The sequence below is a fragment of the Capricornis sumatraensis genome, chromosome 2 (genome assembly GCF_032405125.1).
Source record: "Capricornis sumatraensis isolate serow.1 chromosome 2, serow.2, whole genome shotgun sequence".
In the NCBI taxonomy this organism is placed as follows: domain Eukaryota; kingdom Metazoa; phylum Chordata; class Mammalia; order Artiodactyla; family Bovidae; genus Capricornis; species Capricornis sumatraensis.
Window position 1 is genome coordinate 212,960,369 of NC_091070.1, and position 22,636 is coordinate 212,983,004.

Here is a 22,636-nt window from a genome sequence, read left to right on the forward strand (position 1 = left end):
CGGCAGAGATCTGATGGGCAAGGCGAGTCAGATCTCAGGTTTTCCCCCTGGTATTTCCTGAGCAGGTACCCCCTACCCCACGAAAAAAAACAAAATCTGCCAGCCTTTGTACTCTGCTTTTCCACTCTCCTGACACACTCTGGAAAAAGTCAACTTAGAGCTTTAGTCTTCTGCATTTGAAAGGGTGTTTCAATCCAAAAACCCCTCTGATGGCTTTCTAGCCTGCCTGCAGGACTCGTACAGCTGCGCATGTGCTTGTTTGAGGCCTCCCGACTGAGGGAGGCACAGGAAGCTTAAAACATCCTAGGAATGTAGGGGCTTCCGAGGAGTCAAAATCATTAGAATAGGACTGATCAAAGGTTTCATATTTTGAGCCAATACTTGCTGCCAAATTTTCATATCTTTTATTTGTAGAGATAGTTGGTATATAAAAAAAACAGGTAGTAGACCTGGTATTAGCAACATTAGATCTTTGAGTTAAGCACTTTCTTTGTTATAACCCACTGCACCTTTGTTCTACAGGAATGTACCTTTATTTAGTACTTTGAGGGTGATGCAGAGTAAAGAAAAAACACTTCTGGGGAAAAGGAGTTTTCTGGTTGATAGACAATTATCCAGGAAGAGAGCCATAAAAATGTTAACAGGCCTCTTGGCCAGAAGATAATGTAAACCACCTGAGACCTTTTGTATATGGGACGGTATGCAAACAGAAAGCCTGGTCTCAATGAGGGTCAGGACTGCTGCCCCTGCATAACTCTGCATATTCCATTATTTCTTTATGTACAACTTGGGGTATATAAGCTGATTTTGAAAAATAAAGTTTTTGGAGTCTTGCACCGATGCTGGGCTTCCCCATGTTGTTCTTTTCTCCCCTTTTTCGGCTGAATTCCCATCTGGAGCGGGGAGGCTCACCACGTCTACTTACCTGCCCTGGCTGCTAAGATCCACGCGAAAGGGAGCCTAAGGCGGGGCACCCTTCGATATTCAAGTGGACGCCGGTGGCCTAACGTAGATGGTGCAAACCTCTTATCTCAAGGTTTTATTGGTTTTCCCCGTAAACCAAGTTATTCAGCCTCTTTTTCTCCACCTAAATTTCCTACTGTACTATTTCTTCCTAATCTAATCTTATATCTCTAAATAAATAAGTTTTCCTCACCTATCCGTCTCCCCTTCGAATCACCCTGGATCCACCGGGGCTGGACCCTGGCAGCTACAAATCTGAGCTTTTATAGGTATTAGCTCTTAAATAACTGGTCACATGCATAAGGGGAAAATGGTTATATGCACAAGGGCTTTCCAGGTTGCACTAGTAATAAAGAATATGACTGCCAGTGTAGGAGTTGCAAGAGACCTGGGTTCGATCCCTGGGTTAGGAAGATTCCTTGGAGAAAGGCATGGCAACCCACTCCAGTATTCGTGCCTGGTGAATCCCATGGACAGAGGAGCCTGGTGGGCTACAGTCCACGGGGCCGTAAAGAGTCGGACAGGACTGAGCACGGACTCCTCTCTATAAAGAAGGAACAGAAGTGACGATCTGGAGGCAGCAGCAAAGAGGACTGCAGCCCCCTGCCGAGAGGAACTGGGGCTGCGAGCAGGTGAGCAGCCTGTCTGAAAGGGCTGCGGAGGCATAGTCCTCCATGAAAGGCAGGCTTCCACAAGGTCAGGGGTGCAGCAAGGGTTAGGTGAAGAGATGGAGGCTCTAGGCCAGTGCGGAGCAGGATTTCTAAAGGGCTAGATGGACAGGATCGGGGGAGGGCAGGAGTCTGAAGAGGCCCACTCAGGGAAGCAGCAGCCGCCCAGGGCATATGAGAGGTTGGTCAATAAAATCAGCGATGTGAGGTGGGCTGGGACAGACAGTCCTGACCCCAGCACTTCAGTCTCAGAGATTCAGCTATGGTTATTTCTCATTCCGTGGACAGCAAGAGGAGGTCCAGGAGCGGGTGCGGAGCAGTAGCCCCCTTGGAAGCCCGCACAGCAGAGGCTGAAGAGCAAGAGACCCGAGTCAGGTTAGTCGGCGCTGTAGGATGGGCAGCATTGCATGGCCTTTGGCTTCAACTCAGTCTACAGGCCAGACAGGATGAGAACTCTGCCTGTGTGTCTTTGGTAGTCAGTGAAATCTACCCTCCACACCCTAGAATCCAGCAGAGACCAAGAGCCAATCAACACTGGAAAGTCCCTACTGGAAGTCCCAAGAGTCTTTATCCTCACTAGGACCAAGAGCACAGGAAAGGCATCCAGCAGTGCAGTCCTCTGAACTCCAGCCACGTGGCTGTTGGCTGCACTAAGGCAGGGTCAGGAAGCCTGCTTGAAACAGATCTCTAGTCTTGATCTTTATTCATTGGATCAGGGACTTCTGGACAAGTTCCCACTCTAAGCCTCAGTTTCCTTACCTGGAAAATGGGCATAACTTCCCTTGAACTCTTCACATGAGTAGGTTTCAATGGGATGAACTCTGAAAAGATTCTGCAGCCTGAGGTGTGACACATAGACTGAAACTGTGACTTTGACGTCTCTCCTTCAAACGATTCCAGCTTCAGAATCCCTGGTTCCCGGACTCAGCTGTGCTCAGGGACAACACACTGAGGAGGTCAGGCTTGCTTTCAGCCAGGGCATACAGTCCGTCATTCAGTGGCCTTCCTGACTAGAGGAATAAGGGGCCAGTTAAGGCCCTGGGCTTGTAAAAGAGGTCGATGCGGGCTGGGGGGCGGGGTGGGCGGCAGGCAACAGGTATGCCGTGCATGCTTCTCACGTGACACCTGGGGACGACTCGGGCCTGTGCGCAGGCCTGGCTGTGTCTGACCAGCCTGACCTTATGGAGAAGGCCCCGCAGTGACGGGGATCAGGGGACCCGGCTCCCGGTCCAAGGGCTGCTGCATTCGCCCGGCGACCGTGAACGAGCCTCGGGGATTTAATCGCCTCACCTATCAGATGAAGCTTTCAGGGTTCTTTTCCAGTTCAAAGGGCCTATAACCATGCCACCTTAGAGGGGTGGGATGGGGTGGAAGGTGGGAAGGAGGTTCAAGAAGGAGGGAACATACCTAGGGCAATTCATGTTGATAGATGGCAGAAACCAACACAATATTGTAAATCAATTATGCTCCAATTAAAAATAATTTTTTTTTTTTTTTTAAGAAAACCACCATGAGGGACTTCCCTGACAGTCCAGTGGTTAGGACGTGGTGCTTTCACTGCTAGGGCATGAATTTGACCCCTGGTTGCAGAACTGAGATATTGCAAGCCAAGTGGCCAGCCACCAAGAAAAAAAAAAACCTACACAGGATGAGATGCCATTCAAACCCCCACAAAAATGACTTAAACTTTTTTTTAAAACACCACAATGTCAAGTACTGGTGAAGACATGGACAAAGTGGGGTGTCCACACTGTAACGATAGAAGTATAAACTGGAACAAGCATTTTGGAAAACTAACGGGCAGGATTTACTAAAGCTAAGTTAGTATATTTATGATCCAGCAGTTTCACTGTTGACTATACCCCCAGTAGAAATGATTGGCTTATGTCCACAAAAAGACATGTAAGAATGTTTACAGTGTAAGCCATAGTAGCCAAAATCTGGAAATAAATGTCCAGCAACAGAATGAAAAAAAAAAGGGGGAATATAATGCAAGCTGTGTGAGCATTTTCAATTTTTCTAGTAGCCATATTATTATAAAAGCAAAAAGAAACAGGTGAAATTAACTTTAATAATATATTTTATTTAACCCAGTACATCCTAAATATTATCAAGATGTAACCAAAATAAGAATTACTGATAGTTTTAATTTTTTTCATACAAGGACTCCAAATCTGGTGTACATATTACACATCCCAGTGCATCTCAGTTCAGACTAGCCACGTTTGGAGGACCCAATAGCACGTGTAGCTAGCTTGTGGCCACCATAGCGGACAGTGCAGACAAGAACGCTTGATCTCGGTTACCATGGACTCTGGATCGCAGGAGGATGGAACATGGGAAGGATACAGCTTATTGACCCAAGCAGCCCAGCCCTCCATTTCTAACTTGGGAACCATGAAGAAGCTGCCTCCTGTTTCCCCACTTCCCTCCCCCTCCACCTGCTCTAACTCCTGCTCCCCCCTCTTCAGCTCTGCCTGCCCCCTCACTCACGGGCCACCCAACCCCCATTTCTACTCTTACCCTTCCTCTCCCCGATCTTGGCTGCTTCCTCCCCTGCCTGCCCCTTCGCTCCTTGTCCCTTTCTGTCTCTCTGCCCTCCCCAGGTACTCGGCATTCTTCCCCATTTGCTCCCTCTCTGCTCTCAGTCCTGCGTTTGACCTTGAGCTCTCTGAGCGCTGTAACCATCAGATCCAACACGCCCGCTCTTCAGACCTCAACCCCAAGGATGCCCAGACCTCACTTGGTGATTCCTATTGTCTAACTGGAGACGAGGTGCCCTGCCAGTCAGATTCCTGGTCCAGCCCAGACCTTTGGGCAACAGGAGCACCCTGCAGCCTGCAGACGTGGGGCCCACAGAGGGCCAGCCCAGTCCACAGGCATTCCCTCGGGTGGGGTTTCTCTTCAGGTACCACGTTCTCCGTCGTGCTGACCCTGGCCAGGGGTCAAGATAGACAGAGTTCCTGTCCCTGCCTAGATTGGCTGGTCAGCCTTAGGGACCCTGACATTTGTAACTGACCTCGAGGCCCTGCAAACAGCAAGGGAATGAGGAGGAGTGTCTGCAGTCTCTGTCCTGCCTCCAGGAAACCCGGTCTTGTGCCTCTGGCCACTGTTTGAGCAACTGCTCAAAGAAGTTCTGTGAAAACATGTAAATAAGAGCTGGACCTTCTCCTCCAGGGAGATCATGACTCACGTTCTCCCAGATCTCATCTTTGTCCCAAGATGTACAGGGCATCAGTGCACTCCAGCCACTACTAAACCCACACTTGAGATTCCGACTCCTGTAGGAAGAAACGGTTTCCTGTGGATTCTGATCAAAGTCATGTCCAGCTCTGAGCTATCACTCCTCCCCAATCTCTAATTCACAATCAGAATTCACGGATTACAGAGTCTAAAAGGCAAAGCATTGCCTATACCCCATCCAACCAGGACGAAAGAGTAAACGTTTATAGAGGAATCCCCAACGTTGAGCTACACCTTCTGAATGTGACCAGGAAGGGAGTGGGTGGAGGAAGAAGGGGGAAGAATCCCCGGAAAGACCCTCCAGCTCTCCCTTCCTTCTCAAGTGTGGAGCGTGTCAGCTCTGGTCCTGAGCTCAGAAACACATCAGAGGAGTCAGGTAAGATTCAGCCCTATGGGAACACCTTCCTTTCTTCTTATCCTTCATCAACCTTGTTATTATTTAGGTCCCCAATACATCAGATTCCCCAGCACAGAGACGCCGGAGGACATAGCAAAGCAGACGTGTGAAGACCAGCAGACCAAGGAGCCATCTGTTACAGACAAAAGGCAATGACTCCTGGGTGGCTACAGCCACTCACGTCCAAAGAGCCACAGTGAACAGTGAAAGGAAGATGCCCGTCCAATACGAGGGATGTGAGCTCTCAGGCCCCAATCCCCCCTGACGAGCTCATTGGCTTTCCCCTCTCCTCCTTTGCTCCTTCCTTTTGATGTAGCCAGGAAATGCCAGAAGAACCCAAGACGAGTTTTTTTTTTTTTATGTTTCATGGTTCAATTAACATAATTTATTAATTTATTGGGTCACTTCATCCTAAAATAGGATTTGACTAATTTTAAGAGATGTATGTAACAAGAAGAAAATAATAAAGGATCGAGAAGAGAAAACAAAGTCAAATAAAATGAAAGCAGGGCTTGATGCACAAATGGAAAATTTTTTTAAATTTATTTATTTTAATTGGAGGCCAATTACTTTACAATATTGTAGCAAATGGAAAATTGAAAGAGCCTGTTCTGTCTTTAGATTTGGACCTTAATCTCTGAGCCTCCTATTGGTCAAAATGTATCCCATTTTAATGCTACAGTCACACAGATGTCTAAGAAATTAGTTGTTCACGAAAGGTCCCTGAGATAACGTGTGTTTGCCCTTCCCCCGAGGATACCAGATGGGTTTAGCGTGACCTTCAGCTCAGGTCGCCTCACCTCCTCCCTCTATGTCCAGGCAACTTTAGGAGTGGGGTTGAGTTGGGGACTTTGCATGTGATCCTGAAACAGCCCTTTCTGGGTGCTGTCCATGGAGGGTGCTCCAACCTGGGCCCCTGCCTTCAGAGCTTCTCACCACCCTCTCCACGGCACCCCCATGACCCAACTCCTGCTGGTCTCCGCCGCCTCTAAACACAAAGAAGTTACTCTGGTCTACGAATTCCCCAAAGCACTAAAGCCAAGCCGTGTCCTGTGTAGGACGAAGGAGAGGAGCCCTTCCTCCTTTGTCACACTGGGTGTGACACCAGGCACATACTGGTCACCCAGCACCAAAGGAGGGCTCCCTGAGCCCCAGACTCTCAAGAGGCCGGTGACCACAGCTCCATCCACCTCTGCCCGCAGCAACTCTCCTGTTGGAGCTCAGATGGTCTCCTACTGCTGGCCCAGAACCAGCCTAGAGGCAGACTAATTTTCTTCACCTTCCCTCCCATGGCCCTTACCCTCTGGATGGCCAGATTATGAAGTATTTTCCTACAATGAAAATGTGCAAAATAAACATGACTTCAGAAAGAAGTTCAAGGTAATGGCAGACAGGATCAGAATCATCTTCACGTGCAAAGAGGACCACTAGCCATGGCTCAATGAGAAAATAGACATCTAGGTGGATCGCTATTCCAGTGAATTCACATAAAATGGTGTAACTGGATTCTGCCCTTGACTTAACCAAAGGGCTCCTAGAACAAAGCAGTTCTCAGCTTGACAAGTGGGAGCCTAAGCTCAGCTGAGAACAGGGGCTCTCATGCTCTGCTCTCTCCCCCGCCACCAGCGGCGCAGGCGGGGGTCACTAGGGTTCCTAACTGGGATCTGGGGAGCGAGGCTCCAGGGGGCACTGAGGTCTTCATCCAGACTCAGGGTGGGCTGGGGGAAGCCCCGGAGAGATGAGAAACCCGAGCCCCTGAAAATCACATCTGGAGGTAATTCCAGACTCGCCTGAAACCAGAGGAGGAGGAAATGGTGCTAAAGGTAAGCTGGAGTTAACACTGCTGCTGGGAGTGTGCAGAGAAGCAGCCATGGGCAGAAGATCTCAAGGCCCAACCCGAACCCAATCTCACTGGCAAAGCCTTCCTAACCTCCCACTACAGGCGGCACTAACCACTTGTGACAGATGGCAGCAGAGGCATAAGACGGGCACCTGCTGCTAAGAGGGGGAGGCGAAGGCACGTCCAGAGGGGAGGATGGGCTCAAAATTGAGGTCAGGGGATGTTCCCCTTGATTCATTCTGAGCCTGTTCAGAGAAAGACTTCCCAGGCTGCTGGGCAGACACAGCCCAACTGGAAAATGCCCTTAAAAGGGACAGCGTGCCTCTGGATGTGCACACCTCGCTGGCGGTGGACAGAGGCAGCTTACTGTGAGCCCGAGTGTGCATGTGATCGCCCATGCTGAGCAGTGGACCAGGAGGTCAGAAAAGGCAGCAGTGGGTGGACATGGGCCTCAGGGGCCCAGGAGTCGACTCAAGGAGGGCTGGTCACCAAGCAACCCGAGAGTTAGTATCTACACAGTGGTCAGCACACAGGTGGAATAGAGTGAATGGAGACGCAGGCCTGAGCCCCAGGGCTGGGCTAGAGACCCAAGGCAGGCTGGACGGGACCGTCTGCCACCCATACCCCTTCCAGATGCCACCGCATTCATACTTCAAAACCTTGTGGTCACAAAAGGCATTACTCTTCTCCACAGACTGACTAAAAAGCAAGTCTTCTCTGCAGCCTGAAGTGGAGAACCATCTGCACCGTGGGCCCCGGAACAGGACCAGGCAGGGAGAACCCAGGGACCCAGGGGTCCCTGCTGCTACATTCTCCAGCACAGGAGGACCCGAGTCGCTTTACACTCCTTCGGGCTGTAAGAAAGCTGTCTGCTGAGCAGGGGGTCTGTGGAACGAATGTCTAAGTGGTGCCTTTCAGTCACCTCTGAGGAGCCAACGCCCTTCCTGGGGTGGAGGGTACGGAAATCAAGTTAGGAGATGCAGCCCACAGGAGACACTGTCCCAGGGAGGCAGTCACCGCTTCCACTTCCCAGGACCAGGGTCTGACCTGCCGGTCATGCAGGCTGATAAACCGCCCATTCCTCAGAGTCATCTACTTCCCCAAGAGCAGATTTGAGGCTTCAAGGCTCAGGGTGTATCAAACCAACTGTTGGTTTCTATGAGCAGCCAAGACCTGCTGGAGGTTGCTAGGCACCCTGGAAGAGGCATGGGGTGGGCCCCAAATATGGGAGCCACCCCAGTGATAACTTCTTCCAGAGGCAGAGTCAGGGACAAGGAGAGGCGGTCTCCCTGGGCCACGTTCTCTCCCGGCCCACACTGCCCTCCCGTTTCACAGCTACAGTTCAGAGAGACGAGCCACAGGTCACGAACATCAAAACTGTCCTGAGAACATGAGACATCAGTATGCTTCCAAGAACAGGGGGACGAAGGGGAGACGGCTACCATCTCACTTCTACAGAGCTCAGCCTGGCTTCCACAGGGAAGGTTCCAGAAAATTCAGAACCACACTGATTCAGGTGTCAGCAGCAACTGAGGCAGCGTTTGCAAGGCGGCTGGAGCTTGCGAGGTGGTAGGGCTGGGGAGGGGTCTAGACCTCCTTTGAGGGGCATCTTCCTCCACACACAGTGCTCTGAAAGTTCTGTCTGTACCCAGCATTTCTCTGACCTGAACAAGAATGTAACCTCCCGCACACACAGGTAGCTCTCCAGTCCTAACCTCCCCCCACCTTCAGACCTGCTGTGTATTGGGTGTACACTGGGTGTCCCTTAGGTACAAGTTTAAATGTCCCAAATTAACCTTCTGCTCTTCTGCCCTGTCTGCACCTCCTCCTGTGGTCCATCCTGAACAAGGCCAGGCTCCACAGTCACCCAGGCATTCCAGCTTTCCACTGCTGCCCTCAACTCTGCCTGTGGAACCTCTCAAATCCAACCCCCTCCTCTTCAACATCACCACGGCTCTAGCATAGCGCCTCACTTCTAACTGGAATATCGCGATAGTGTTCCAACAGTCTGTAGCACGTCCAGGCTCCGTCCAGCTATTAGGTTTCAACAGTGCACATCTGACCAGGCACCCTCAGCCTGGTGTCCCAGCTCCACGCAGCCACGAGGTCCTCCATGACCCTGCCCCCCGCATCCCTCCAACCAGAGCTCCTACCACTTCCCATCTCCCGTTTGAAGCCTCAATAGTACCTAAGAAGCTATGGTCCCACCCCACCTGAAGCCATGCTAGTTCAGGCCACCAGGCCTCTCCCTGGACGCCCCTGCCCCTCCTCCAGGATCCTCTCTCTTGGCTCAGGGGGCATCTTACCCATCATCTTATTGTTGCAGTTACTGACATCTGCCGGTTCAAAGCCAGGGCTCACCCATGGGCCCTGCTCCTCAGAGGTAAGGTGAGGCAGGAAAGGTAAGGCAGGAAGAGGGGACAGGTAGTGACTGAGGTGAGCTGGCTCTTGGGAAGCTGAGAAAGGGGCTAAGGAATGATCAGTGTCTCCCTGACTGCCTCACATGTGAACAGAATTCCATTCTCCGAGGGTCCCTCACATCTACTATCGAACTCAATAGCATTTCCCAGGTTCATGAACAGCCAGAGTATACGTGGCAGCAAAGTATCAATAGGTGGGCGTTAGGAGAAGGAACCTCCGTCAAAATCCTTTGCAAACCATAGTCCTTGGCTAACATTTAAAAACCCTCCTAAAGAGAAAGCCTGGAGGTCAAAGTGCTGAGAACTAAAAACCATCCTGTGTGAAGCTTTCTGACGGAGCCTGCTGCTGTGGGAGGCAGCTCTTTTAAGGGCAACATTTAGAAAGCGCCGCGCAGCCCTGGGATGAGGTGGCTCAGAGGGAAAGCGCACCACGAGCCTGGAATCAAGTTTCCAAAGTCCCCTCCACGGCACTCCACACCCACTGACGCCTGTTACTCTCCTCTGCCTCAGCCTTGCCACAAAGCTTCTTCCATGCCAAGAGGGAGGGAGCCAGGGGGCAAACACACAGGGGTGAGAAAGCACTGTCCAGGAAGCCCAGGTTTCTTACGGTTTAACCTACAATCGAGCCAAGTCTAACGGGAAGCAGGGCTGATCTCCTGAGAAAAAGCGAAGTTCTTAAAAACCCCATTTCCTTACCCCAAACAGCATCTCAGTGGAAGAGATGTCCCTTTGACTATATGACTTTTCCCAATCTCAACTCACCTCCATCTCTCACCCATATCACTGTGAAGATGGAAAGTCTTATCAAGTGCTTCAAGAAGAGCTCAGCCTTGCTCAAAGCACATTGCCAGTTCTGAACATCCCCAGTCCTTCAATTGGTTAGGATTCTCTATGCCCATATTTGTTAAAAATTGAATTTGTAGGGCATTTTAACTGAAAACGTGGTCTACAAAGTGCTTTGGCACCTAAGTTACCTGCCCCGACGGGAAAGGGGACTCGGTGTAGCAGTGAGAGCACCTTAGGCCCCAGAGGCAGATGTGGCCGAATCCTGTCTCTGCCATTTTCAGATGTGTGACCCAAGCAAGTCACTCTTCTCTTCCGGGAAATGAGAGAAATATTAGTACCTCCTGGGGCTGCCGTGAGTAGACGAGAAGATGTATATAAAGTGCTTAGCTCAGAGCCTGCTGAAAAGCTCAGGGAACACTGGCTACTTTTTTGCTACTAGTAATAATGATCTAGGAATGATGTCACGGTTGTTCCTACCCTTTGATAAGCTCACCCCCTGCTCTAGGTCACTGATTCTCAATTATGTCCCCTCTCACTGGAAGGTCTCAAAATTCTCCCAGGTTGTTATGCCCCAGTGGAAAACTGCCATGGATGAGAATTTGCCAGTGTACACCGATGAGGCATGTGTACCCAGGGACGGTGTGAAGGCACGGGAAGGTCTCGGATCACTGCTCAGGGCCACCAGTTTACCTCTAATCCCCTCAGTTACCAGTCTTGCTCCGAGACTGATAAAGCTCTCACATGACAGCGAATGTAAGAACACCCTGAGGATTATGTAGGGATTTTTTCTGCAGGGGAAAAACACATTATACTTAAAAGAAAGTGCCTTCAAATCTGGATCCTAAGTGTTTGTAATTCACATCCAAATTACCTCGATGGTACCATGATAACCTCCCTGGGCACACACCAAGCTTAAAAATTGGGACAGTTTCTTTCTAGCATACATCTTAGGATCTTGGAAGATTTCAATATAGGTTTCTCTCTCTTTTGCTGTGGAGGGCAGTGTTTCCTATGAGGCCTTCCCTCCTGCATGGGTTCTCCGGTGGGCACTGAAGTGGGAGCTGTTGTTGAAATCTTTGCCACACTCTGTACACTTGTAGGGTTTCTCCCCAGTGTGGATTCGCTGGTGAATAATGAGACTGGAGCTCTGGTTGAAGCATTTCCCACACTCTCTGCACTTGTAAGGCTTTTCTCCCGTGTGGATCCTCTGGTGGGTAATGAGGTTGGAACGGTCACGGAAGAACTTTCCACACTCGAGGCATTTGTAGGGCTTCTCTCCCGTGTGCACCCTCTGGTGTGTGATGAGCTTGGAACGCTCCCCGAAACATTTCCCACAGTCCATGCACTCGTACGGCTTCTCCCCAGTGTGGGTCCGCTGGTGGTTGGCCAGTGTGGAGCTCTTACTGAAGCTTTTCCCACACTCAGCACACTCATATGGTTTCTCTCCTGTATGGATTCTTTGGTGACTGATGAGGGCAGAGCTTTTAGAGAAACTTCTTCCACATTCAGAACACTGATACAGTTTTTCCCCTGCATGGGTGCTTTGTGGTCCAGGAGAATTCGCATTCTTACTGGCACTGTGAGGTTGTTCAGGATTTGTCCCCTCAGTGGAGTTCCTCCAGTGAGTACTGAAAGATGGGCTCTGGCCAGAGTTTTCCCCAGGCTCACGACAGTGGTCAGGATTTCCTCCCAAGTGGATTCCCTGATGTTTCAGAAGGTCTGAACTCTGAGTAAAGCTTTCCCAACATTCTTCACATTTATAGGGCTTTACTTTCGTGTGCATTCTCTGGTGGGCGATAAGATTGGAGAGGTCGCTGAAGCTTTTCCCACATTCAAGGCATTCGTAGGGCTTCTCTCCAGTGTGGATTCTCTGATGGGTGTTGAAGTTGGAGCGGTCACTAAAGCTTTTCCCGCACTCGAGGCATTTGTAGGGCTTCTCACCTGTGTGTATCCGCTGGTGGGTGGTTAACTGTGAATTCCGGCTGAAGGTTTTCACGCACATATCACACTTGTAGGGCTTCTCTGCGAGGTACAGGCCCTGATGGTCGATGAGCTTTTCCAAGTCCTCTTCAGAAGAACACTCTTCCCACTGCTCGTGGGATGGATCTCCCCACTGTCCTTTACTTTTATTTTCATTTTCACTATCTTCCCCCCAATCGTGAGGGTAGCAATCATCCCCAGCAGTACATTTTGATAAGGTTCCGGGAAAATCTTCAAAAAGGTCCTGCTCTGAAATCTGGTCTTCATCCTCACACCTCATCTCAAAACCTGGAGAACGGATAGAAATCCAATCATTAGTTAGTGTCTATTTATACACCTGGATCTTGCACCTTGTGAATTTGGCTAACCTGAATTTGTACTTGTGTCTTACATCTCATGTCTTATAAATGTGACCAACATGAAACTGATCAGGTTTTGGTGCACACCTGCATTTCTGACTTGTTAAGCTTAGGAACAGAGTCTGAGATGTGGTTAACTCCACCCAGGGAACCACTGAGCCCAGCCCAGGCAGCCAGCTATCAGTCTCCTTAGCCAACCACCCTATTCCATTGCTGAACAAGGAACACCTCCTGCTCTTGGTATATTCAGTCTGGCCTGCGTCACATGAGATTGAAAGAACTCTATAACTGCCCAGATGGATCCAAGTAAAACTCTAGATCAGCTGCTTTTTTCATCTGGGAAATTACACTAAGCCAGAGACTGGATAATCTCAGGAAAACACAAATCCTTTTCTTATTCATTTCCATTCTCTTTTTCAGTTCAAAGAAAAGATAATGAGCCTGGCTCCCACAGTCTCCGTGCACTTGCAGATTTTGTGGACAATCTAATTACCAAAAACTTACCAGTGTCTGAGGTTTTAGGACTTGGGGTTGGAGGTCTGATGACATCTTCACCTGCCATCTCGTCCCAAGCCTCCTGGCTGACAACCTGGGTACTGCTCTGATCAGAAGTAGGGAGACCTGCTGCCTCCCTGCTGGTCCCCATGTCTCTAACTGCGGTCCTAGCCCTCATCAGCAAGTCCAGCTCCTCATAGAAGGGGCAGGTCCCAGGTGGGTGGCTGCTCTTGGCTTTTCGGTAGCTTCGAAGGAGGTTTTTGAATCTGTAGCGACACTGCTCCAGGGTCCTCAGGAAGCCCTGTGCACACAGCCGCTCTGCAATGGCCCGGTACACCTGGCTGTTCTGGTGACAGGTGCGAAGCTTCTCAGAGAATGGGGACTCACTGAGAATGGTCAGGAAGGCCTTGGTCTCCTCGTAGCCCCAGTGCACACCTGCTGTCAGGAGTGAAGAGTTCAGAATTGAGAGACTTGATGAGATTTGCCTAGGTCATCAGGGATCAGGGTCACCTGCTCTGCTGAACACCTAGAGCACGGGCACTCTGGAGACTACCCAGGTGCCCAGGGCACCAGCAAACAGTGCACCCCTGTTTCTTGAAAGGCTATGCCAGGGCTTCCCACCCGCCTCCTCCTAAGAGTCTATTAAGACTTAAGTGTCTTGGGCCTTCCCTGGCAGTCCAGTAGTCAAGACTCTACACTTCCAATGCAGGGGGTGCAGGTTCAATCCCTGGTCAGGGAACTAAGATCCCACATGCCGTGGGGCATGGCCAGAAGTAAAAAATAAATAAATAATAAATACTTAAGAGTCTTGGCTAAAGGGGAGGACTTAAGGAGCTGTATTATACCAGGTGACCAGTCTCCTGGCTTCAGCTGACTGTATCAAGGAAAGGCCTATAACCAAGATACAGAAGACTCTGTATTTCCACATCCATTCAATACATGTCCTCTACTTGCTTTATAAATTTCCTTTTTAACAAACTGAGAATCCCTTCAGATAATGTTGTAAGACAATCTGACTGAGGATGCCCCTTCCTCTTTGGTGGAAGAAGGAAAAGGAGGTGACCCATTTTCAGTGCCTCTGCAGGTAAAGGATGCGGCCAGGGAAGCGACATGGTGGAGGGAAACCCACCTAGGAGTGGAGGCGGGAGCCCTGAGCTCTGGTCCTTGTGTATCTTTAGAGATGACACTTCATAGCCTGGCCTTCTGGGTTTCCACTTTTGCAGTGACTGGGTGTTTTCTCAACATATGCTGTTCAAGTATACACAGTCATGATTGCTGCTACACCAATGAAATACTTCACTCAATATCTTTCTTTACCTAAATTTACTACCTGTGAAATCACAGGCTGATGCGTTCATGCACATAAAATTAAAAAGTTCACTCATGTTAACACTTATGATCATCCCCATACTACTATTAATACCCTCTGAGAAACACTGAATTAGCTCTTTAAGGTCCCTTAAGGTTTTAAGGGTTTGCTTCTTTTTTGCACAGTGAAGGAAACCATCAACAAAATGAAAAGACAACCTACTGAATGGGAGAAAATATCTGCAGACAATATGACCAATAAGGGATCAGTAGTGAAGTCGCTCAGTCGTATCCGACTCTTTGCAACTCCATGGACTGTAGCCTACCAGGCTCCTCAGTCCATGGAATTCTCTAGGCAAGAGTACTGGAGTGGGTTGCCATTTCCTTCCCCAGGGGATCTTCCCGAGCCAGGGATCGAACCCAGGTCTCCCACATTCCAGGCAGACGCTTTAACCTCTGAGCCACCAGGGAAGACTAATGAAGGATTACTATCCAACATATACGAACACCTCGTACATCAATAAAAGCAAGTAACTCAGGTTAAAAAATGAGAAGAAGACTACTGAGCCCACGTGCTGCAGCTACGAAAGCCCACGCACCCAGAGTTTGTGCTCTGAGACAAGAGAAGCCGTTGCAATGAGAAGCCCGAGCACCGCAGCTAGAATAGAGCCATCTGCCACAACTAGAGAAAGCCCAGGCACAGCAAGGAAGACCCGGCGCAGCCAAAACTGATAAATAAGAAAGCAAGAGAAGAACTGAATAGGCATTTTTCTAAAGAAATGCAGATGACCAACACATGAAAAGACACTCAAATATTGCTCATCATCAGGGAAACACAAATCAAAGCAATAAGAGATATCACCTCATACATGTCAGAATGGCTGGTATCAAAAAGTCTACAAATAACAAACGTTGGTGAGGATGTGAAAAAAAGAGACTCCTTGTACATTGTTAGTGGGAATAATAAACTGAGGCAGCCACTGTGGAAAACAGCATGAAGGGGTCTCAAAGAACGAAAAATAGAGCTACCAAGTGACTCAGCAATCCCACTGCTGGGTGTGTTTACCAAAAAACAAAAAACACTAATTTGCAAAGGTATGTGCACCCCAATGTTCATAACAACACTGTTTACAATTGTGAAGGCATGGAAATGACCTAAGTGTTCATCAACAGATGAACAGATAAAGAAGATGTGGTGTGTGTATATATATATATAGATAGATAGATTTATATATAATAGAATACTACTCAGCCATAAAAAAGAACAAAACTTTGCCATTTGCAGCAACGCGGATGGACTTGGAGGACATTATGATAGGTGAAATAAGTCAGACAGAGCAAGATAAATATTGTATAATATCACTTACATGTGGAATCTAAAAAATACAATAGACTAGTGACCATAACAAAAAAGCCAACTCACAGATATAGAGAACAAACTGGCAGTTACCCAGTGGAGAGGGGAAGGGGCAATATAGGGGTAAGAAGCAGGAGGCACGAACTACTGGCTGTAAGACAGGCTCAAACTCTAAGGAGTTGTACAACATGGGTAACAGAGCCAATAGTTTTGCAATAACTGTAAATGGAAAGTAACCTTTAAAAACTGTATCCAAAAAAAAAAAAAGTTTTTAAGTGTTTGCTTCTCTAAGGAAACTCAGACAAGGAGAACTGACCACAGGAGAGAGGATCAGAGCTTGAGGTTGACCTTGCTCCGGCAGCATCGATCCAGACTGGCAGTCTGTGTCCTGAACTACAGCAGAGGTTTGGTTGGTAGGAGGGTTGGAATCTGAATCCAACTAAGCCCCAAAGTTCTTACCAATACGACTCTGGAGCAGAGCTGGGCCCCCTGGGATCCCGGGCCCCTGGATGGACTTGTTGGTGGCCAGGTCACCGTTACAGTCGTCTGCCGTTTCCTCCGGCTCCCAGCCTCCTTCCTGCTGCTCATCCACCTCCATGTCACTGTCCCCTAGCTGCGGGAGAGCCACAGTCTCTCCTGGGCCGTCCGAAGCTCTGATAGCCGTCCGAGCTCTGACCAGGGCCTCCAATTCCTCATAGAAGGGGCAGGTCCCCGGCGGGTGGCTGCTCTTGGCTTTCCGGTAATTCCGTAGGAGGTTTTTGACCCTGTAGCGACACTGCTCCAGCGTCCGTAGGAAGCCCCGTGCCCTCAGCCGTTCTGCAATGGCTCGGTACACCTGGCGGTTCTGGTGACAAGTCCGGAGCTTTTCAGAAAAAGGAGACTCACTCAAAATCGCCAGGAAAGTCTTGGTCTCCTCGTAGCTCCAGTGCACACCTGATACTTTCACATCCTCCACGGGCACCGGGCATCGTTCTTCCCAGGTCTTGCAGTCCCTCCAGGCCAATGCCTGAGCTGGTTTTGTTTGCTCAGGATCCAAGCTGTAATCTGCAGGGTTCTTTTTTCCAGAATTTACAAGTCTTGGACCCCAAAACTCTGGTCCCTGCTCTTGCTGGGCAATGATGGTTGGTTTTGAAACTGGAACTCCTATACAAAAGGAAGAAGATCCATGATTAAGTAGAAATGATCTGTCAAGCAAAGCATTTTGTCTAAACAGTCGTTTACACATCATTTGACTCCAAGAAACTAATGAGAAATTTGCATGCTATTCCCTTAAAAGGACTGAAAGGAAAGGGAGAGGTCACTAGAGGTAACCTCCCCAGAAATATACTGACTTGCCCGCTTTGTTTATTTGCTTTTTGGTTGGTGTGATAAAATACATCATACAAAAGAGGGGCTGTTACTGGTCCACAGATGGGCACATACTCTAAATTAAGACAAATCAAAATAAACTTCATGGCTGGAAGGAAGGCTGTGTGTGCACATGTGTGTCTGGTTTGAGTTTCTCTTAGCTAGAAACTTGAGGTCTCAAATGCCACTGGCACCTACCTTTTGCACCTACACAAAATAGCTTTAACACAAAGCTAAGACAAAGGCTGGCGAGGGAGAGAGGAAGAAAACACCCAGGTCTGCTGGGTGGTGTTGCCAAGCCAATCTGTACTGCGGCTGGAGCACGCCCTCCTCTGGACATCCAGTACCGTGGATGTCAAAACACTTGGCCAGATTTAAAGGACAAGTGTCCCAAGAGCTCCTGACCCCAACAAATAGGAAGCCTTTAATTAAAATAAATATTTGAAGAAAACCAGATGAAAGAGTTTAGAGTGAAAGAGGCTTAAGGATTATCTAGTTCAGCATTTCCCAAAGGTTGTTCTTTGAAGACTATTTTCCCCAGAAATCACTGTAAAAAAAAAAAAAAAAAAAAAAGGCATGCTTTTCATCATGTGTAAAAAGGACACACTGCCCAGCAGTAGCCAACAGCTCTGAGTGTCTCACTTTACTGCCCAGAGTCAGACTCGGCACCAACTCTCTACCTGATTCCGCTCTCGTGTCTCACTCCCCTCTCACTGATCTTACACTCTACCGGGAAATGGTCATTATGGCTTGACTTCCCGTGAAGACGTGCCTACAGAGAAAGGGTCTGTGCTGGTCATAGGGGCTGCAAGGATTTTGAGCCCTGTGGTATTTCTTTGGCATTGTGATTTAAACGCATCAATCTCCTGGGCTTAGTTCACTTGACTCTGCTATGAGAGATGGACCCTGTTTGATGCTGAAGAGACTGGGTTTCTTCTTTTCTTTTTAATTTTTTATCTTAAAAAAATAAAAAGCATGAATCCACCACGGGCGTACATGTGTTCCCCATCCTGAACCTTCCTCCCACCTCCCTCCCCATCCCATCTCTCTGGGTCATCCCAGTCGGGTTTCTTCTGGGCCGGCAGGCTGGGCGCAGCCCCAGGATGAGGGTGAGTACTGAGGATATGAGGATAATGAGCCCTGAGCAGGCAGGCTCTTGGCAGCCAGCCTGCCGGCCCAGAAATCCGCTCCCCACACCCTTTCCCTGCGGCCACCATGCTGGCCACAAAGAGCATGTCTTTTCGCCGGGTCTGAAATTCCAGAGACTTCTCAGAGCTAAGAGCCTTAGGGAGTGAGGAAACGCGCCTTGGGAACTGACTACCCAAACCCAACCATATCTTATCCAGAGAGCACAATTTCCTTACCCAGGGACAAGCCGTTCCCACAGCTGTCTCCTGGGGGGTCCATGCAGAATTCCTTCTCGGCGTGTCTGTCGGGGCCCAGGGCTTCCTGTGGAACATACACAGAGGACCTCAAATGTCACCGACCTTTGAAAACAGCCTGGGAATCCCGCCAGGCCCCAGGAAGGATAATGGACACAGCAATAGCCTGTGTGAGGCCAGTCAGCAACCTCAGCTCGACCCAAGAGAAGAGGCCCAATACACAGGGCAGGAGGGGCAGAGGACTAGCACCCTGCACCCGACGGCGGGCCACAAAGAAAGGAGAGGAGCTGGGGTCAGGGCACAGGAGAATCATGACGGGAAAGGAGGACCAAAAGGTAGCTTACCTGAGACTCTGCGGTCACCTCCCAATCTCCGATGCTCCCCGTCTTTGGGAGAGCAGGGACTCGGGGAGTGAGGACAGCTGAGAAGGAGAAAGCATCTCTGAAACTCAAGTTCTGGTTCCCAAAAAAATCACCTCGCTGTCAGGTCTGGCTTTCCTAAAGCCCTGCTTGGATCACACTGAGACTTCCACTGTAGCTAATGTGGATTCCTGCTTTCACTTTCCTTTGAGAGTTTCTGGCTGCTAAGCTGCCCCAGGAGAGATGTCAGCCCTGAACTCCTACGCTCACCAAACTGCCTCAGGCCCAGCCTGAGCCTGCTACAGGACTCAGCGACAGTGAGGCCTGCTAACACCAGTGGGAGTTTCATCTTATCACTTCACAGGGTGTCCACTGGACACGCTTCTATCCCTTGCACTGAATTCTGCACATCCCTCCTGAGGCATTCTACCTTACCCCCGCCCCTCGGCCCTCTTCTCTGATACTCCCTGACTCTTGGTACTCACCACTCTCCTTCAAAGCCTGTGGCACCATCTTGGTGTCTAGATACTCGGGAAGGTCAGGACACGAGTTCTTCACCCACTGCTTCTGGGACTGTCCCTCGGGCCCGCAGCCCTGAGATTCCTTCGTTGTCTTTAAGGACCTTGTATCTTCCGCACGCAGCTCCAGTTCCTACACAGAGATGGCCAAAATTCCCAATCATAAGTTCAATAACTGGTAGGGTAGGGCATGTTCTTTACAGTTACAACTGTGGTTCAGACGTTAACAGGCTCTTAAAAAAAAAAAAAAACAAAGATGGCTTAAAGTATGACAAAGTCATCAGATTGACTTCAGTAAACAATCCAGCATTTATACCACCACAGTGGGACTGTCTGCTCAACTTTTTCCATAGGTACTTTCAACACTCACATGGTTCAAAAACAGAAAACACACAGAGATATAATTAGTGAAAATACCCCAAACTCCACCTGTCTCCATTCCACCGGTCCGGTATCTTCCCCAACTCCTCACCACAGGTAACCACTGTTTTTCTGCAGCCTTTCAGAGTTTCTTTATTTTTTCCCCATTTTGACATTAAAGATAGCAACTTTTATTATACAATGCCTTGACCCTTATTTTTTTTAATCCAAGATAATATTCACCTTTATCAAACTTTATTAATGAGTTTGCCAAAAACTCACTCCAAAAAACCTTTTGACCAATCTGAAAACTCAAATACACTCTCACAGAGAGGAATGTTATCTCTGAGCAAATATATTAGGATGGGTTGTGATCATCAAAAGCCATTCCCAATGAGGAGACCCACCAATGTTTTGTGACATTTTTAGACAGAAAACACCTGCTTGTCAATGTTTTAAGAAAATAGTAACTTTGTGTTCAAGATAAAAATAACTTTGTTATAGTTACAATCTTATAATCCACAGAAGTACTAGGGACTGTTGCTGCGTCACTTCAGTCGTGTCTGGCTCTGTGCGACCCCATACACAGCAGCCCACCAGGCTCCCCCGTCCCTGGGATTCTCCAGGCAAGAACACTGGAGTGGGCTACCATTTCCTTCTCCAATGCATGAAAGTGAAAAGTGAAAGAGAAGTCGCTCAGTCGTGTCCCGACTCTTAGCGACCCCATGGACTGCAGCCCACCAGGCTCCTCCGTCCATGGGATTTTCCAGGCAAAAGTACTGGAGTGGGGTGCCATTACCCAACAATAATTTTAGAAAGCAGCAGACTCAAGTGCCTATGGGGAGGCAAAAAATCAGGAGAATATTGATTGGGGTAAGGGTGAATTAAGAATTCATCAAATATGGGTCATAGATGCAATGGAATCCTACTCGGTCATAAAAAAAAGAGCAAAAGAATGCCATCTGCAGCAACATGGATGCACCCAGATATTATCACACTAAGTGAAGCTAAGCCAGAAAGGGAAAAACATATACCACCCAGTATCACTTATGCGTGGAATCCAACAGATGACACGAATGAACCTATCTGTAAAACAGAAAGATGCACAAAAACAAAATTAGCGCAGCAAGGTTACTTTGAGATGAAGGTTTTGGTTGGCTGGCTCAGGCCACAGTGGCCTGAAGGACTTGTTCTACAAGTACCAGCTTCGAAGAAGGATTCAAAATTTGTGTCATAGTAAAATTATAAATTATTTTCATGGGCTTTCAGAGTCTCTTGTAAATTGTTGAAACTGTGAATGTTAAATCCACAATACTTTCACATCCCTTATCTCAGCTCTACCCTTTCTATAAATCTGGACAGGTTACTTACCTGAGTCTGTTGAACTATTTGAAAATGGCCATGTCAGCAGTACCTACCTTATGGGGTACCTTACTGGGCAGCTGGGTTGATTAGATAAGGAATACACACAGGAAGCTTAGAAGAGTGTCTGAGGCCCAGTGAATGCTCAATAAATGTCAGTTAATATTTCATTTGAGCCTCATGACTCAGAGGTATTTCAATTCCTGTGGTTTGCAGGTACGACATCTGCTATATAGTAGAAAAAACAATCAACTTGGAACCTCAGGACCTGGGTTCAGGCTCTGGTTTATACTGACTGAGCCTCATGAGCCTTGACTTTGGAGGCCTTGTTTAATCCATAAGATAAGGACAATGATGCTATTTCTGTCTACCTACATTCCTGCTGTAAACTAAAGAGATCACATACTTTAAAAAGATTCTAAGTATAAAACACAATACAAATTAATGTACTGTGACTATGGTGCTGGGAGGCAGCTTAGAGCAATGGTTACAGATGCTGAGTATGGAATCAGACTGCCTGAATTCAAATCCTGCCTCTCTAGAGGCCACTGACCTTGATCCAATGACCTTTCTTCATTTTCCTCATGGGTAAAACTAGGATAAACAGTACTGGCATCATTTAACTGCTGAAGGATGAAATAAGCAGATACATGGAAAGCACTTAGAACAGTGCCCAGGATATAGCAGTGATCAGTACACATCAGATGACTGGTAACATTTTACTGTGGTTTTGGCCATTATCCACCTGGTAGCAGCCCCACTGCCTCCCAGGCCTGCTCCTTGGAGAGCAGGCTCTTTGACTCACCCGCTGCCCCATGGCCTGGGCCTCTCGGTGCCAATCCTCCACGAGGGCCACCGCCTCCTCACCGCTCTCGGGGTGCCGGGCCTGGACCCAGGCCTGGACCTCCCGGGGCAAGATGGTCAGGAACTGCTCCAGCACCAGCAGCTCCAGGATCTGCTCTTGGAGGCGGATCTCCGGCCTCAGCCAATGACAGCAGAGCGCCCAGAGCTGGCTGAAGGCCTCGTGGGGCCCTGCCGCCTCCCTGTACTGGAACTGCCTGAAGCGCTGGCGGGAAGCCTCGGGGCCGGGGACGGGATCGCGGTCTTTCTTGGGCTGCGAGACTGGCGTCCAGGAGTCCTCCTCCAGCTTTACAATCACAAGTTCTTCAGGCTCCTGTTGCGGGGAGGCCCGGGCTTCTAAGGCTACGGCCATGGTCTCTCCTGGACGTCTCCCCTCAGCTGGGCTCTCCATGTCCAGCGTCTTCCTGCATCTGCAGTGTGTCCTCGAGGGGCTCTCGGGAGAGGAAAGGCTCCCCCTGCTCTGAAGGCACAAAGACGAGGGACAGTATGAACAAGAGCATCAGGAGCCTCAGCTTCCCCCCTCCCCGCCTCCACAAAACCTTCCACTGCTTTGCATGGGGCGGGGCTACTAAGAGATGCCCTCTCCCAAAGCAGGAAGTTAGCCCACAGTCTGCCCCGGAAACCAGCAGCC

General features: G+C 49.0%; 1 protein-coding gene across 2 annotated transcripts; it reads right to left on the reverse strand.

Annotated features, from left to right (window-relative positions):
- Positions 1-11,326: 11,326 nt before the first annotated feature.
- On the reverse strand, positions 11,327-22,357 carry ZSCAN20 (zinc finger and SCAN domain containing 20). 2 transcript variants are annotated; one of them, XM_068964620.1, is made up of 7 exons: positions 21,950-22,357; positions 19,390-19,555; positions 18,890-18,966; positions 18,528-18,612; positions 16,276-16,959; positions 13,161-13,589; positions 11,327-12,585 (listed from the first exon to the last, which is right to left on the reverse strand). In XM_068964620.1, the coding sequence occupies exons 1-7, from the start codon at positions 22,355-22,357 to the stop codon at positions 11,327-11,329; spliced, it is 3,108 nt and encodes a 1,035-aa protein (XP_068820721.1). The 2 variants fall into 2 exon arrangements, with proteins under 2 accessions (XP_068820721.1, XP_068820723.1); XM_068964622.1 differs by lacking the exons at positions 18,528-18,612; positions 18,890-18,966.
- Between the last annotated feature and the right edge of the window lie 279 nt (positions 22,358-22,636).

Bases quoted from the DNA above. Each gene is read 5' to 3' on its own strand.
- ZSCAN20 (XM_068964620.1), bottom strand. From the start codon at position 22,357: ATGGCCGTAGCCTTAGAAGCCCGGGCCTCCCCGCAACAGGAGCCTGAA. The intron at 18,967-19,389 runs GTGAGTACCAAG...TCTCCTTCTCAG, and splicing joins ACAGGCTTTGAAGGAGAGTG to CTGTCCTCACTCCCCGAGTC. The intron at 12,586-13,160 runs GTAAGTTTTTGG...TCCGTTCTCCAG, and splicing joins TCCTAAAACCTCAGACACTG to GTTTTGAGATGAGGTGTGAG.